At 28.0% G+C, this 14,168-nt stretch overlaps 1 protein-coding gene across 1 annotated transcript in view; it reads left to right on the forward strand.

Moving 5' to 3' along the window:
- LOC107440345 (tyrosine aminotransferase) overlaps positions 1 to 14,168 on the forward strand; it is a 41,568-nt gene that overhangs the window by 9,999 nt on the left and 17,401 nt on the right. Inside the window, exons 5-8 of the mRNA XM_016053251.3 lie at positions 7,155 to 7,313; positions 9,003 to 9,194; positions 12,330 to 12,412; positions 13,546 to 13,615. Coding sequence (XP_015908737.1) covers positions 7,155 to 7,313; positions 9,003 to 9,194; positions 12,330 to 12,412; positions 13,546 to 13,615 — 504 coding nt within the window. The remainder of the gene's footprint in view (positions 1 to 7,154; positions 7,314 to 9,002; positions 9,195 to 12,329; positions 12,413 to 13,545; positions 13,616 to 14,168) is intronic.

Here is a 14,168-nt window from a genome sequence, read left to right on the forward strand (position 1 = left end):
AATAAAAATGCCTTCTTAGTTGTCAAATCATACCGATATACTTCCTCTTAGTGAGGTATCTAGAAGTGTGACTGAGACCTTCATTGCAATGTTGACCCTGGCTCGAACACATTGTCATGCGAAACCTGTAATAGTCAATGAACCTTTTTTATTGACCTTCTTCCTAACTATAAACATTGGGCCTTTTTTTGAGATATGCTTGCTAAAAAGTGAAATCAAAAGTTTAATCGATATTTGAGGCACGTTCTATGTCAGAATACTCCTTGGTAGAACAGTTCCTGTGTTCCTGTGTTCATAGTCGGAATTTATTTTAAACAATTTTTCAAGTAATAAAATAATCACAAGCCTTGGGAACTACTTCCTTCTGTCATACATTTTGTTACTTGTCAGACAAACCTTCGAATAAATTCGGTTTCGTTTATTTATTCAGCATACTTATGTTAGTTTTCGGAATATTTTTACGCTTTACAAATATAAATAATAAGCATCTGACAAAGTTGCTGAATTCTTTTCATTTAGTTTTTAAATATAGATGCCCGAACTAGCAGTTGAACTTAATAAATTGATTGTTATCACTCAAACCGTAATATTGTGGCTGTTAATGGCAATTAGTTGTTTACTTTATTATTTCACTTTAAAATGAAACGTATTCTGATTGATTGCTGCAAGTAACTGATTGATCATTGATACATCTTCAGTAAGCAGGTATATATATATAATCTCAGAAATCTGAAGGAATACGTATAATTTCGTAAATAAACAATAAAAAGAAAATGTTTTAAGGAAAAAAATATTTGATTAGTAAAAAATTTGTTTTTTACGATTTTTTTAAATATTGTTTTTGTTATGTTTGAAAATATACCTTAGAAACTTAAAAAGTCCTGAAGTTTTGAATTTTGATTTTAAAACTTTCAAGCGAAACATTAGATTTAAAAGTAAAGTAACTTTATAAAAGCCAGCTTGTGCTAACGTTGTGGTAAAGTTTGAGTAGACAATTATGTTTTAATGTAAAAACAATTATGTTTTATGTTTTAATGTTTTATCTTGGTATTTAAAGCTGAGTATAAAATGTTTTCTGGTCATAACAAAGGAATAATTCAAACACACGTATATAAGACCTATTAGTTGGCCTGTTATGCTTTTAATTATTCACAAAGTAAATCAATATTTTAAAAAATGTTGCCTATTAACTTTCACCATAAACCAAGTAGTATAATCTTTCCCAACGGGCGATGGCTGGACGATACGAATTCCGCACCGGCTCGCAATGACCGCAGTGTTGCAGAGTAATATCCTCAGTGGTAGACGGATCATGGATTAGAGTCCCTTCGCCTTTAGGCTAACCATTGGAGGTTTTCGTGGTTTTCCTCTCGATGTAACTTAAATGTAGGTTAGCTCAATCAAAAGTCATGCACAAAGGCATGTTTGTCCCAATACTTGCTAGAGGAGTACCCTTTTCTTTTGGATTAGTAATAAATAGTTGAAATAAAATTAGAAAAAATATTTAGAATGAATTGGAATAAAATATTTGTCAACGATCATACAAATAGGAAGCCATAAAATGTATATGATTTAACAAATTAAAATTTTAGTTTTTCTTGAAAACTGAGGATTTTTTTTATAAAAAAATTAAAAATCATACAAATTTATCTGTTCTTTATTTACTTATTTGTAATATGCGTGAAGCTGCCAATCGATATATGTTTTTTCAGTATGCGTGTCACATCAGTTTATAATATATCGCTTCCACCATACTGAAATCATAAAGTATATTTCATATTTTTAATTTTAAAGTAAGCATTTAAACCAATTTTGTATTTATATATTTAAAACAATTTATAAAAAAATAGTAGATATTACTCTTAATTTTCTTTTTTCACTCATTTTTTAAAATCTTCTAATAAAACAAACACGAAGAAAGCAATTGCTTGATTCAGTTCTACATTCTAGAATGTTTACAACATTTTTATTGCATTTAATACGTGTTGTGTTATTATGATGCAGATATGATGAAAGTCGTAGTGTTTATAGCAACACTCCAAGGGAAGAAAGAAAAAAACTTTTTTTCTGGAATAAAATTCGCAAAGGCATGCATTCTTTTTCCGTAAGGTGTGCAGTAATCCAGTGACCTTCTCTACGTTTTCCATGCTTTTCACCGTTCGTAGAATCAACAAGATTTCAAAACAATTACGATACCAAGTAGTGTTTTAAAAGTAATAATTGTGATGTTGTTCGCCACAAATTTCTCTCTCTTTCTATCAAACTTAATAGGATTTAAAATTAACGGTTGTACTGGACAACAAAAATTTGATTCGAACCACCAAAAAATATTTATCACGTCCCTAGGTAACACTCGATGCAAAGGAATGGAATGCTGTTATGGTTTTTGACTTTCATTTCGTATTTTGGATGTTTTCAAACATAAAAGCTGGTAGATTGTTTACTTTATTTTACTTGACACTTCCTTTTCCTTAAATTATTTGTTTTACAAATGCCAGTCTATTTGCTATTTTGTCATTTGACTACGGGCTTTCCAATACTTTTCTCAGAACATATTAAGTCCCTCAAAGCAGAGCATTCGTTGAGATGAGCTGCAGTCATGTTTTGTCCAGTATCATATAAATTACACTGAGGTGAGTCAACCATGTTAAAACGATGCAAAGGGCCCGAATACCCTCTTCCTTAAATTACTTACTCTAGTTTTAAAATATTCTTCCAACTGTCTCTTTTGCTTATCAAGCAACATATTCATTAAAGAAATTTTCCCCTGTAGTACGATTACTTTTTAATTTTTCAGGATTCCGTTTTACGAGCCTGAGTTTTGTAAAACTGTTGAAGAGCAGAGATTACGGAACAATAAAATTATAACTAGTTTGTAATCATAGGTTTTAATGTTTTGCATTAAATGCAAAGGTTAGTTTATATAATATATACTAAAAATTCAATGCATTTAAAAAAGCTGAAGATCATGTTTTTGTTAATCACTAATAGAGGATATTAAAAAAAAAATTACAAGGAATTTTTCTAAAGATACTATCAAAAATGTAGACAAATTTTATCAACGAAAAGTTTGAAAACTTATCTAAGATATTGCTTCTGGCGAAGGATTTCTACTACTGCCGCTGATAAATGCTAATGTTTTTAATTCTTGGGAAAAAAACAGCAATTTTTAAAATTTACTTCCCAAACAACCTTGTTCATTCCCGAAAGTAAGCTGGGTTTTTATCCCACACATTCCACCATCAGGTTTTCCACCCTTTGTAACGTTATTGAATCACCTCAGTTGTCTCCTCTCACCAAAATTGTGTTTAATCTTGAAACATTGAAACAACAATCCAGGGATCTAGTAAATTTTAGTGGAATAAAACAGACATATCGATTTTCGTGTATAAGGTATTCCATTACTTTCTTTTCGAGAACATTCTAAGTCTTAGCTATAAATTGAATGGTTATTCAGAGCAGAAATAATATTTAGTGGAAGTATTATTTTGAGAGAAGATTAGTGGAGTACAACAAACATAACGATTTTCGTCTAAAAGGTATTTTATTACTTTCCTTTTGAGAACATTCTATGTCTTAGCCTTAAATTGAATGTTCATTCTGAGCAGAGAAAATATTATTTAGTGGAAGTATTATTTTGAGTAAAGATTAGTGGAGTAAATTCGGATTCTTTTCGAGAACATTCTAAGTCTTAGCCATAAATTGAATGTTCATTCAGAGCAAAAATAATATTTAGTGGAAGTATTATTTTGAGAGAAGATTAGTGGAGTACAACAAACATATCGATTTTCGTCTATAAAGTATTTTATTACTTTCTTTTTTGAGAACATTCTATGTCTTAGCCATAAATTGAATGTTCATTCTGAGTGGAGAAAATATTATTTAGTGGAAGTATTATTTTGAGTAAAGATTAGTGGAGCAAATTCGGATTCTTTTTGAGAACATTCTAAGTCTTAGCCAAAAAATTGGATAGTCACTCAGAGCAGAAATAATATTATTTTGAGTGCAACTCGTTAAAAAGACTTTGAGCAATTATTTGGATTTTTATTTGCGCAACTAATTACATGCTTGTGATTTCTTCTCGATGTAATAAAAAGTTTGATATTGCGTTAATGATAATGAGATTTTCGTGTGAAATATTTGGCAAATTTTTATACTTCGGAATTTTTATCGCTTTATCGTACCATTTTTTTTTCTCAGTTTCGAAATCCGAAAAGGTTTCGAACACATGCCTTGGTTAGGAATTCAACTATCTTATCTTGCAATGTGGGTAAAAGTATTGCGAAATGTGCTGTAGAGAGAACAAATCTCAAAAATATGATACGGTCAAAATTTTTGTTTTAACTGTACGACGTTTCCTTTCAGTTTCAGCAAGCGCTTAAAAAAAGATAAGCAAAATGTAGCACTTTATGCGTTTTCTCGATAACAAAAAGCACGTGACTTATTTTTTGAAGAACAGTTTTTGTTTCGAGGCGTCACGTGATCATTTCAGGTTTAAATAACTCAAGTTTGCAAAACGTGTCAAAATGTACTCTTGGAACATTTCCTGTTTACCTGAACTAATTTAAATATTTGAAATTCCTTAAAATGTTTTTAATCTTATAACAAACATAAAGAGGGTATAGAAAGTTCATTAAAGAGAGCGTCTATAAGACAAGTCATCTGGATTTGAAATAAATAATGTTTGTAATTGTTAAGTGATAAAAATGTGAAGTGATACCAACTCTTTTTGTCGACTCTTTGCAAACTATCTACGTCGCTTAACAAAGAGCCTACTAGACTCTCCAAATGCTATCGGCAGTTTGCAAAGAGCTGTATTTAATATACAGTGAGCGAAAAAAAAAACAGGACACCTTAATAACTGGTCTACTGTCAGGATTTTTATATTCTATTTTTTAATGATGTAGTGATCGGATTTAAATGTGCTAAGAAGCAATCTTAATGGTTCAATAGTATAACCTTATGTATGCTAACTTATTTATGAAGACGAAAACCTAAGTTAATAATTAAGACACAAAAGCGTACTTTCTCTGTATAAACATGCAAGTTTTTCGTCGACAGATTTGAATTCTTTACCCTTACATTTCGTGAAAATATAGTCCTTATAGTTTAGTTGGGAGAGGGGTCGATAGTTTGATAATGTTACCTCAGACACAGATCCGTATGGCATTATTTAAACCATCATCTTGACCAAATGTCAGCAATTTTCGGCAACCAAATATTTACTGCAATAATCAAGTGACGAATTTTCATCATTTTAAATTCAATATTGTGAGAAATTAAAAACTATGAAGACCATACCTTGTAAAGTAAGTAATACTAAAATAAAATCCTTCCTTTAACACTTTGACGCAGATGGGACACCGGTGTCCTTTTTATGACGCTCTACTTACAAGTAAAAGTATAATTCGATATTTTTTAATTTTACAAAAAAACAACAGTCGAATTGACTGAAAAAGTCAGTTAGATTATCAAAACTATACTTGTACTAAAATATAAAGTAAAAAAAGAGTAGTTTGAATATTTTTTTATTTGAAAATGTATGAATAACTGATTTGGTAAAGAAATTTCAATAATGAATAATTGTTTACATGAGAATTAAATAACTACAAATAAATGAAAATATGAGAAATTTTTGTTCGAAAGTGAGCCGTGTTTAGAAGATTTTACCTTTAACGCGGAAAGGGACGCCGGTGCTGTATTTCATAACCATAAATTATTAAAATGCTAAATATAATTTTTTTCCACTTATCTTGACGTAATTTAATACAAAATAATGCAAAAAATATAAAAAATAAGCTTAATAAAAATTCTGATTCAAATTGTTAAAATTAATGAAAATAACACCCATGCAACTATACAGGATTACACAGTGGCAATTAATAATAATAATAAATTCGCTTTTTTAAAGATTTAATCTGACGTGTGGGTGTCAAATTAATCTTTTTCTAAGGTCAGCCTATTGATATGTTAGATTTAAAAAAGAGTTAATCTTTTATCGACGCAATAGTATTTACTTATTTTGATCTTTATTTTCCATCATCAGATGTAATTTATATTTCGATTCTTTGTAATTTTATTGAATTTAAGCTGGCCGGAACATCTATTTCTAATTTGGATTATCTGATTAACGTGTTCTTTTTCGCTGAAAGCAATAATTTATTTGAATCAAAATGACGTTATACAAGAATTACGTAAAGTAGGCAACACACATGTTTTTTGCTTTTTGTACCAAATATTTCTTGATTTTTATGTTATTTTTACCTCTTGCTTTCACTCTATTTTTTTTCGTATATCATAAAAGATGAATTCGACTTTAACTGTTTAATCTTTTACAGAACCATTTTTTTCTAGTAATATTATTCTAAAATATTTTTCGGATTGATTTATAAAAGGAAAGTCATTTGGCTTATATAACTAACTTTATTTTTAGGACAATTTTTATGATCTTAAATTTGATTTTTAAGACAATTCTCTATGGGTGCGATTTTCAAAATTTTATGCAGTGTAAACAATTATACGTTCTTTTAAGAGCTAAACTCACTAATGTGCTCATAAATAATTGGATTTATAAATTACGTGCTTATAACTACAAATAACGCCCAAGAGAAAATAACTCCCCAATGTTAGCCTAACAAAATTAGGAAGAAAAAAACACAGTGACCGAGAAGGGCAAATCAGGGTATAATGCATTTCCCCGCTCTATTGAGAGGTGGTGAGAAACTGATCTCCTTAATCAGCATTCATGTGAATGAAACAAGACTTTAGGGAATCAAGATGAATTGATGGGGCTGAAGTGGAAAAAGTTTTGGCATTGTCGAAATTGAGTTTATATACAAGATTCCAACAATATGCAGCACTTAATGATTCTCGTATTCTTGATAACGGATATGTTTCCAATTTGTATAGTTTTGAAGCTAATGAAGTTTATAATCAAGTAATAACTTACCGCTTCAATTTCTTTTGATTATTTACCTAGCCAATAAGTTAGCTCAATTTTGATTTTCACAGAAAAAAAAAATAGTGTGTATTACCAGTGTGAAACATAACTCACGTTATTTTAAAAATTAACTATTACTTATAAACTATTTAATATTTATAAACGAATTGTATTTTTTTACTATTTCTTAAGAATTTAAAATGTGATGTTTTAGGATGTTATTTTAACATCAGGATGTTCCCAAGCTTTAGAGTTAGCAATCTGTGCACTGGCTAATCCTGGCCAAACAATCTTGGTTCCACGTCCAGGATTTCCTCTCTACAAAACACTTGCTGAAAGTATGGGTATAAACATCAAGTATTATTCTTTATTAGTAAGTACACACTTTTGAATTTTCACTGTGTCATTCTACTGATGTTGCTTAGGGTAACTTAATAAATAATCAACTATTAAATAAACTAAATATTTTGAGAGTAGCGTGGAAAAAGACATTAATCATATTACTGTGAATAAAAAAATTTCTGAAGAATCTATTTATATTTATAAGAATCTATTAATATTTATTAAAATTATCAATTGATATTTATTTAATTGATATTTAATAAATAAACTAATTAATTAATTGATATTTAATAAATAAGTAAAAATTTTCTGAAAGAATATTTTAAAAATAATAACGATAATATTTTCTGAGAGCCGGGTTGACTTTAATTGATACTTACGTACTTCCTTTCGTATTTTTTGACAGAAGTTTACTCCCGAATAATCAACTGTATATTATAAAAATGCGTAAAATCCTACCAAATGTTAGTAATATGACTTTATAATACTATGATATATGGTTTTATAATACGATAATTAAGGCCTTTTTCCACCTGAAACTGTTGTGAAAAGAAATATTTTAATTAAAATTTATATCAAAAATTATTTTGCATTATAAAAATGATCATCACATATGCTCATGAACTTTAGTTCAGAAATGCACTTTTTTTAATTTTTATTTTATGGCTGTAAGGTTTGTTTAAGGAAATCGGATGTTTGCTGAATCTAAATTTCAAATTTTTATATATTTATTTAATTCATTTTTTTCAAATTATAGACTAAAGACCAAGTTTACTTATTCATATAGATAGTTATATTGCGAATGTAGATTTTTTTAGAATGTACCTTAATTCAGTGAGCTGTTTACTTAACTATGTACTGTTTTGATTAGAAATGAAAAAGCTTCAAGTAAGAAAATAGGATAAAAATATTTTGGATACATATTACGTTGTTAAAGGATATTTCTTAAAACAGTAGTTAAGCGTTTTATTTTTTCAATTTTTTATTTAATTTATTGAAAATTTAACAACCTGTATACTATAGTTTTCACTGCTTGTAAGATATTTTTATTTGATAATTTTTACATAATAGCATCATATTTAAAAAAAATTTCTACAAGATAGAATTATAATTAATTAAACTCTGTATTTTTTTATTAAAACAATTTAGAGTTGATCAATCTAAAATATTTTTTGTAAAATTTTAAAATTATTATTAAGATTTCTGAATTGTTTTAAATATATAATTATTACTTTGAACGAAAAGAAAAAACAACAACTGATCTTCGTCTTTATAATAACACTTAATATGTTCTTCTAAAAGAATCTCAAATCAATTGAATTTAAAATCCAGCTTTACTGAATTAAACCAACTATTAATTTTAATTGAAGATATCAGTAAAAACTAATTTTTGTTAAATTACTGTAATTTTCTTTTTTAGACAAATCCTTGAACAATTCGATTTTTTTAACAAATAAGAAGTAATGAAATTGTTCGAAGAAAACTGCTAACAGTTCAGTTTTATCTAAAATATTTTCCGTTTAATTTAATTTGTAGTATATCAATTTTAGATTTTCAACAACTTATTTGGTTGAATTTGTGGCTAACTTACCAAGCGAGACGAATTTTCGAGAAAAAACCTTTTATTAAAATGAATTTCTCATCTGCATTGATAATAAATAACAGATTATAAACAGGTATTCAAATTTATAGTCTTGTTTTTTGTATTTTAAATTTTCAGCCTGAAAAATCTTGGGAAGTAGATCTTGCTGATCTTGAACATCAAATATCTGTCGATACGGCTGCTATAGTGGTCAATAACCCATCTAATCCCTGTGGTTCAGTCTATAGCCGTAGACATCTGCAATCTATTTTGGAGGTAGCAGCTCGTAACTATGTCCCCATCATAGCTGATGAAATTTATGAACATTTCGTAAGTACTCTCCCTTGTTTAATATTTATAATTTGATTCGAATAATTGCGATTTTGGCGCTTGTGAAGTAAAGCTAATTACAGCTACCCACCTTTTTTTAAAATTTAATTTTATTAAGCAAAATAATATTAATGATGAATAAATATATTTATTAAAAGTGAATGATGCAGTAAAATAAATAAATAAATGAAGTTATGATATTAATAAATTGTGAGAATTTAATAATATAAATAAATAATATATATTGATTAATAAAGTAAACACAATGGCACTGGTCCGGTGACAGAGTTATAAAAAAATATATCAATACATGAACATTATTCGAAAGCCAGTTTGAATAACGTTAGCTAAAGAGAAAGATATGAAAGACTTTGGTCAATATAGCCTCAACTTTGCCAAAGTATGTTCCTAATTATTGTTTCTAGGTGGATATTTTACACAATATTATTCCAAAAAAGCGCAGTACTTTGATTGCAAGGAAATAATGTTTTTAATTACTGAAAAAAGCTTTTGAAAACGAACTCCAAAGCAATTTAGACACGTGGTTTATTATTATATACGTAAATCGATATGCGTTCATAAAATTCTGATATTTGTAGATTTACATTGCACTAATGAAACTTAATAATTTATTTTAATCATAGCTTGCAATGTAATACAATAATTTTATTAGACCCTTTTGTAGTATTATGTTTCAAACATAAGGTTTAAATGGCGTGCATTCATTATAGGTAGGAAATATTGTTTGTTTTGTTATGACCACGTCACCACAAATAGAGATTTTATCATTTAAACGTTTTCAAGTAAAAAAATATATAAAAATAAATATACGTGGTCATAAGTACTTTCAAATCTGAACACGTATGAAGGAAGTTAATAAAAAATGCTCCAAACCTTGAACTCGAGATGCGCTTATCGTCCCAAATAACTTACTTTCTCTCACCTTTGTTCGGAATACTTACGAAGTATGGCACTTGTAAGAACAAAAATCATTTGATCTAGGGGTTTCCCACTTGCATAATTTCGTTTAACGGGAATAATAATTAAATATACCATTCAAAGTATAATTATTAATTGATATAAAACTATGTCTGTAGTAAAATTAGTTGGAAATGAAATTATCTGTAGGGGAGAGTGGGGTCAACTGTAACATTTTTTACTTAACTATTTTTAACTAACAAGAAAATCCAATATATTATTAGTATTAATTGAGAGACAAGTAACGTAGACTATCCTCTACTAGAAAAAAAATATCTTATTTTAAATGTTATTATATTAGTTATTAACAATTTTTGACAGTCGTGTACTTGCTACAATTGTCCCGACTTACGGGGTTAATTGTAACAGTTCATAAATTCAACTAAAACATAGTTAATTATACATATTATCATAGTTGTGATAGATTTTTTTATTGATCAAAATAGTAGTGATATTTTAGGAGTAAAAATAATAATGAGCAGAGACCTAAAGGGTTAAACTTTTAACTTTATGGTGTTAAAAATTTTAATTTATGCTGTGAAAGGTGACAAAAATAATGCACATGTAACATAATATAAATGATATAGGAAACTATTGGTGGTTCTTAAAGAGTTAAGTAATGGTTTGTAAACATAAGATTATTTATTTTCAGCTGGTACAATCATCCCTTTACCTATTGTTACAATCGTCCCCAAGACACCATTTCAGCTTCATTTGTTAAAAACAATGCTAGTTAATTAACAAAACTAATCTTTTTTTTGGAAATGTTAATTAAGGTGTCCACTTACATATTCGGTTAATAATTTTTATTTGTTTAAACAAAATTACTTTGTTACAATATAATATTCTAATACCAAAAAAAGTACTTACGTAGATTGAAAATATATTTTTTGTGATGTAACTCTTTCAAAAATACATAAAAATGGTTGCCAGCAGGGGTGTACTTGTAGATTTATTAAATACACCTTGTGCGCTACCTAGGAACCAAATCTAGAACCCGACACTCGAAATTTTTGCTCTGTTACAATCGTACCCTGTTACAATTGACCCCTCTCTCCCCTAGTAAAATCAGTTGTGAATAAAATTATTACAAATGTTAAACTTATAATGTAAATATCAAAGCATTTTCGATATTTTAATACTAGTTTTTTTGCTAACAGCAATTTGCGTAACTTCTTGTTACCTAATATCTAATGTGCTGAATAGTATTAAGTATCTCTTAAAAATTATAATTTATGCATTTTTTCTTGTTTGTATGCTTTGACAAATCGATTGTCTATAAATATAATTATATATACTTCAGATCAGAGAGGTTAATTGCAATATAAACTTAAAAGAAAGATAAGAAATTCGATTCAAGTAAACTTTTGATTTACAAATATCTTATCAGAGTCTAGTATATTTTGATAAAAGTAACTTTTTGACTTTCTGATATCTTATTAAAGTCTAGTGGATTTTGATAAAAATAACCATTTGACTTACAAATATCTTACAAGAGTCTAGTGGATTTCGATAAAAGTAAACCTTTTGAGTTACAAATATCTTATTAGAGTTTAGTGGGTTTTGATAAAGGTAACCTTTTGACTTACAAATATTGTTTGATTCTAAAGGATGCATACACAAAATGCTAAAAATAAAATTTATAATTTTGTATGTTATAATTAAAAACACTTAAAAAAAACTTAACTAAATTGAATTAATTGAACTTTTCCTTTGAAAATTATTTTACCCCATTTGTTTACTTTCTATTAAGCTATGTGTTCCTTAGAAAAAAAATGGCATTTTCTGCCGTCATTGGTTCTCAGAAGAAGGTTAAGACGAATTTGGAGTTTCATTTTCAATAAATATGTGCTATGAAAATATAATGTAATTGGGAACCCAACCATTAATTACGAATTATTACTCTTGTATTATTGAAATTGTACTTAAGTTATACTTTGCTGCAATTGTACTAATGTTTTGATACAATAAACATATTTAAATTTAATAATCTGATATTAATATCATTGAAAAATATGATAGTGCTGTCCAACAAGTGTTTTTAACTCATTTGAATTTAATAAAATAATATAACTTAAAGATTACAAAGCAATAAAATGTACTTCAAAATTATTTCTGATATTTGCGCATTAATTTTCTTCAATTATTTTTTCTAAGGTATTCCCAGGTGAAGAATTTTATCCCATAGCCTCCATGTCTCTATCAGTACCAATTCTAACTTGTAGTGGACTTACAAAAAGGTCAGTATACATTTATACAAATTCAAATGGAAAGTAAGAACTTGAATATTTTATATTTCAGCAACTTTTAAAAGCAACTATTTTGTCTCAATAATATATATAAAGATATATATTTATTTTTATTGAAGCCATAGACTGAATATTACTTTGTGTTTTAAACACCAAAGAGACATCTCAACCAAACGGAATAGCAGCTTTTAGAAACATGGGCTAATGCATCTTAGAGGCTTTATTAATATAAATATGATTAATTTATCGGACTAAATTAGCGACTATTATATATTTTAGACTTTTCATCCTTAATTAACCATGGGAAAACGACAAGAAAGAAAAGAATTAAGTAATTAGATTATACCATTAACCCGCACATAACAAAAAGATAGTTTTAGGTTTAGAGATAAAATGACTTTCTTTGCTGCATTACCCATTTTATCCGACATTACATGAAATGTATAGTCAGATAAAATGGGTATCACGACCGTGGTATTTACTATAGTGATCTTTATTTTCCTTTCTTTTTTTTACGTCAAGCACTTTTTACTCTGAATTTCGTACAGTATAGCGGTATCAAACAATTTTAATTTCAAATCATTTAAAATCATCTATATCTTGAGAGTAACAGGCTTGCTATCGGTAAGTAAAAAGTGTACACCGTAAAAAAATTCCGGATTAAAGTATCGGTAGTTTAGATGGATTATCCGTAAAATTTACTTTACCGTAAAATGGAGGAGAACGTATTTTTAACAGCCTGTTTTGTTTACTAATTTTAGAAATTTTGTGCAGAATTTGAGAAATTAGATTCTAAGACATGATAATGTGTAGTTTGAATCTAAGCACGGGCAGTTTCAAAGAAAACTTCGAATCGGCAAGAACGATTATGTTCAGCGAGATGATAGGGAGATCCGCTAACAAGCGACCAAAAATATAAAAAAATTTTGTTGCTATTTTTAAGTTTTTCTTAAAAGATGCAAAAGCTGCTCCAGCTGCCTGATTTAATGATCCAGCTACCTGATATCCAACCTTTCGCAGACGTATGATTCCTCTAGAAAATTAAAATGAATAATCAGTCACGTTCATATTTGATTCTTCGCTATTTCATAAAAAAATTGCTAATTTAATTATATATGTTGCAGATTTCTGGTTCCAGGTTGGAGAATGGGTTGGATTTTAATTCATGACCGAAATGAAGTTTTCGGTTCAGCGGTAAGATTTTTCTGATAAATTGTTATAGTGCTGCCCTCTACAGTAGTGACGCAAAACTTATCTTTCTCAAACTCAATGATTTTTATTATTTTATTTTCTCTGACAATTCACAGTTTTCTAGTTATCATATAATTAGATATTTTATTCTTTCTACTAACATAAATAATTTGTTTTATAAATAATATTTGTGACTTACGATGATTCTTTGAAAAATTTTATTCTGAGGGACTTACAGTGCTGCCCTCTAACGAATTAGCACAACATTTCTTTTTCTTGAATTTAGTGTTGTTTATTTTATTTTATAAGCACTAAGCATATGCCGCGATTATCTCCTATTATACATTTAAGAAATTATTAAATATATAATGCATTCATTAGGAGCAGTCAAAGAAATAAAATGATAAAAACAACCTAAAGAAGAAAACTGTATCAATATTCGAGAAAAATCGTATAAATAATCAAAGCCGTAAAATTAGACAAAATGAAAAAGAGAATTATAAGAACAAGTAATGAGACAAAATATAAAAGTTAAGGTTGAAAAAGCTTTAAAAAA

Source organism: Parasteatoda tepidariorum, chromosome 6, assembly GCF_043381705.1.
Source record: "Parasteatoda tepidariorum isolate YZ-2023 chromosome 6, CAS_Ptep_4.0, whole genome shotgun sequence".
NCBI classification, from domain to species: Eukaryota; Metazoa; Arthropoda; class Arachnida; order Araneae; family Theridiidae; genus Parasteatoda; species Parasteatoda tepidariorum.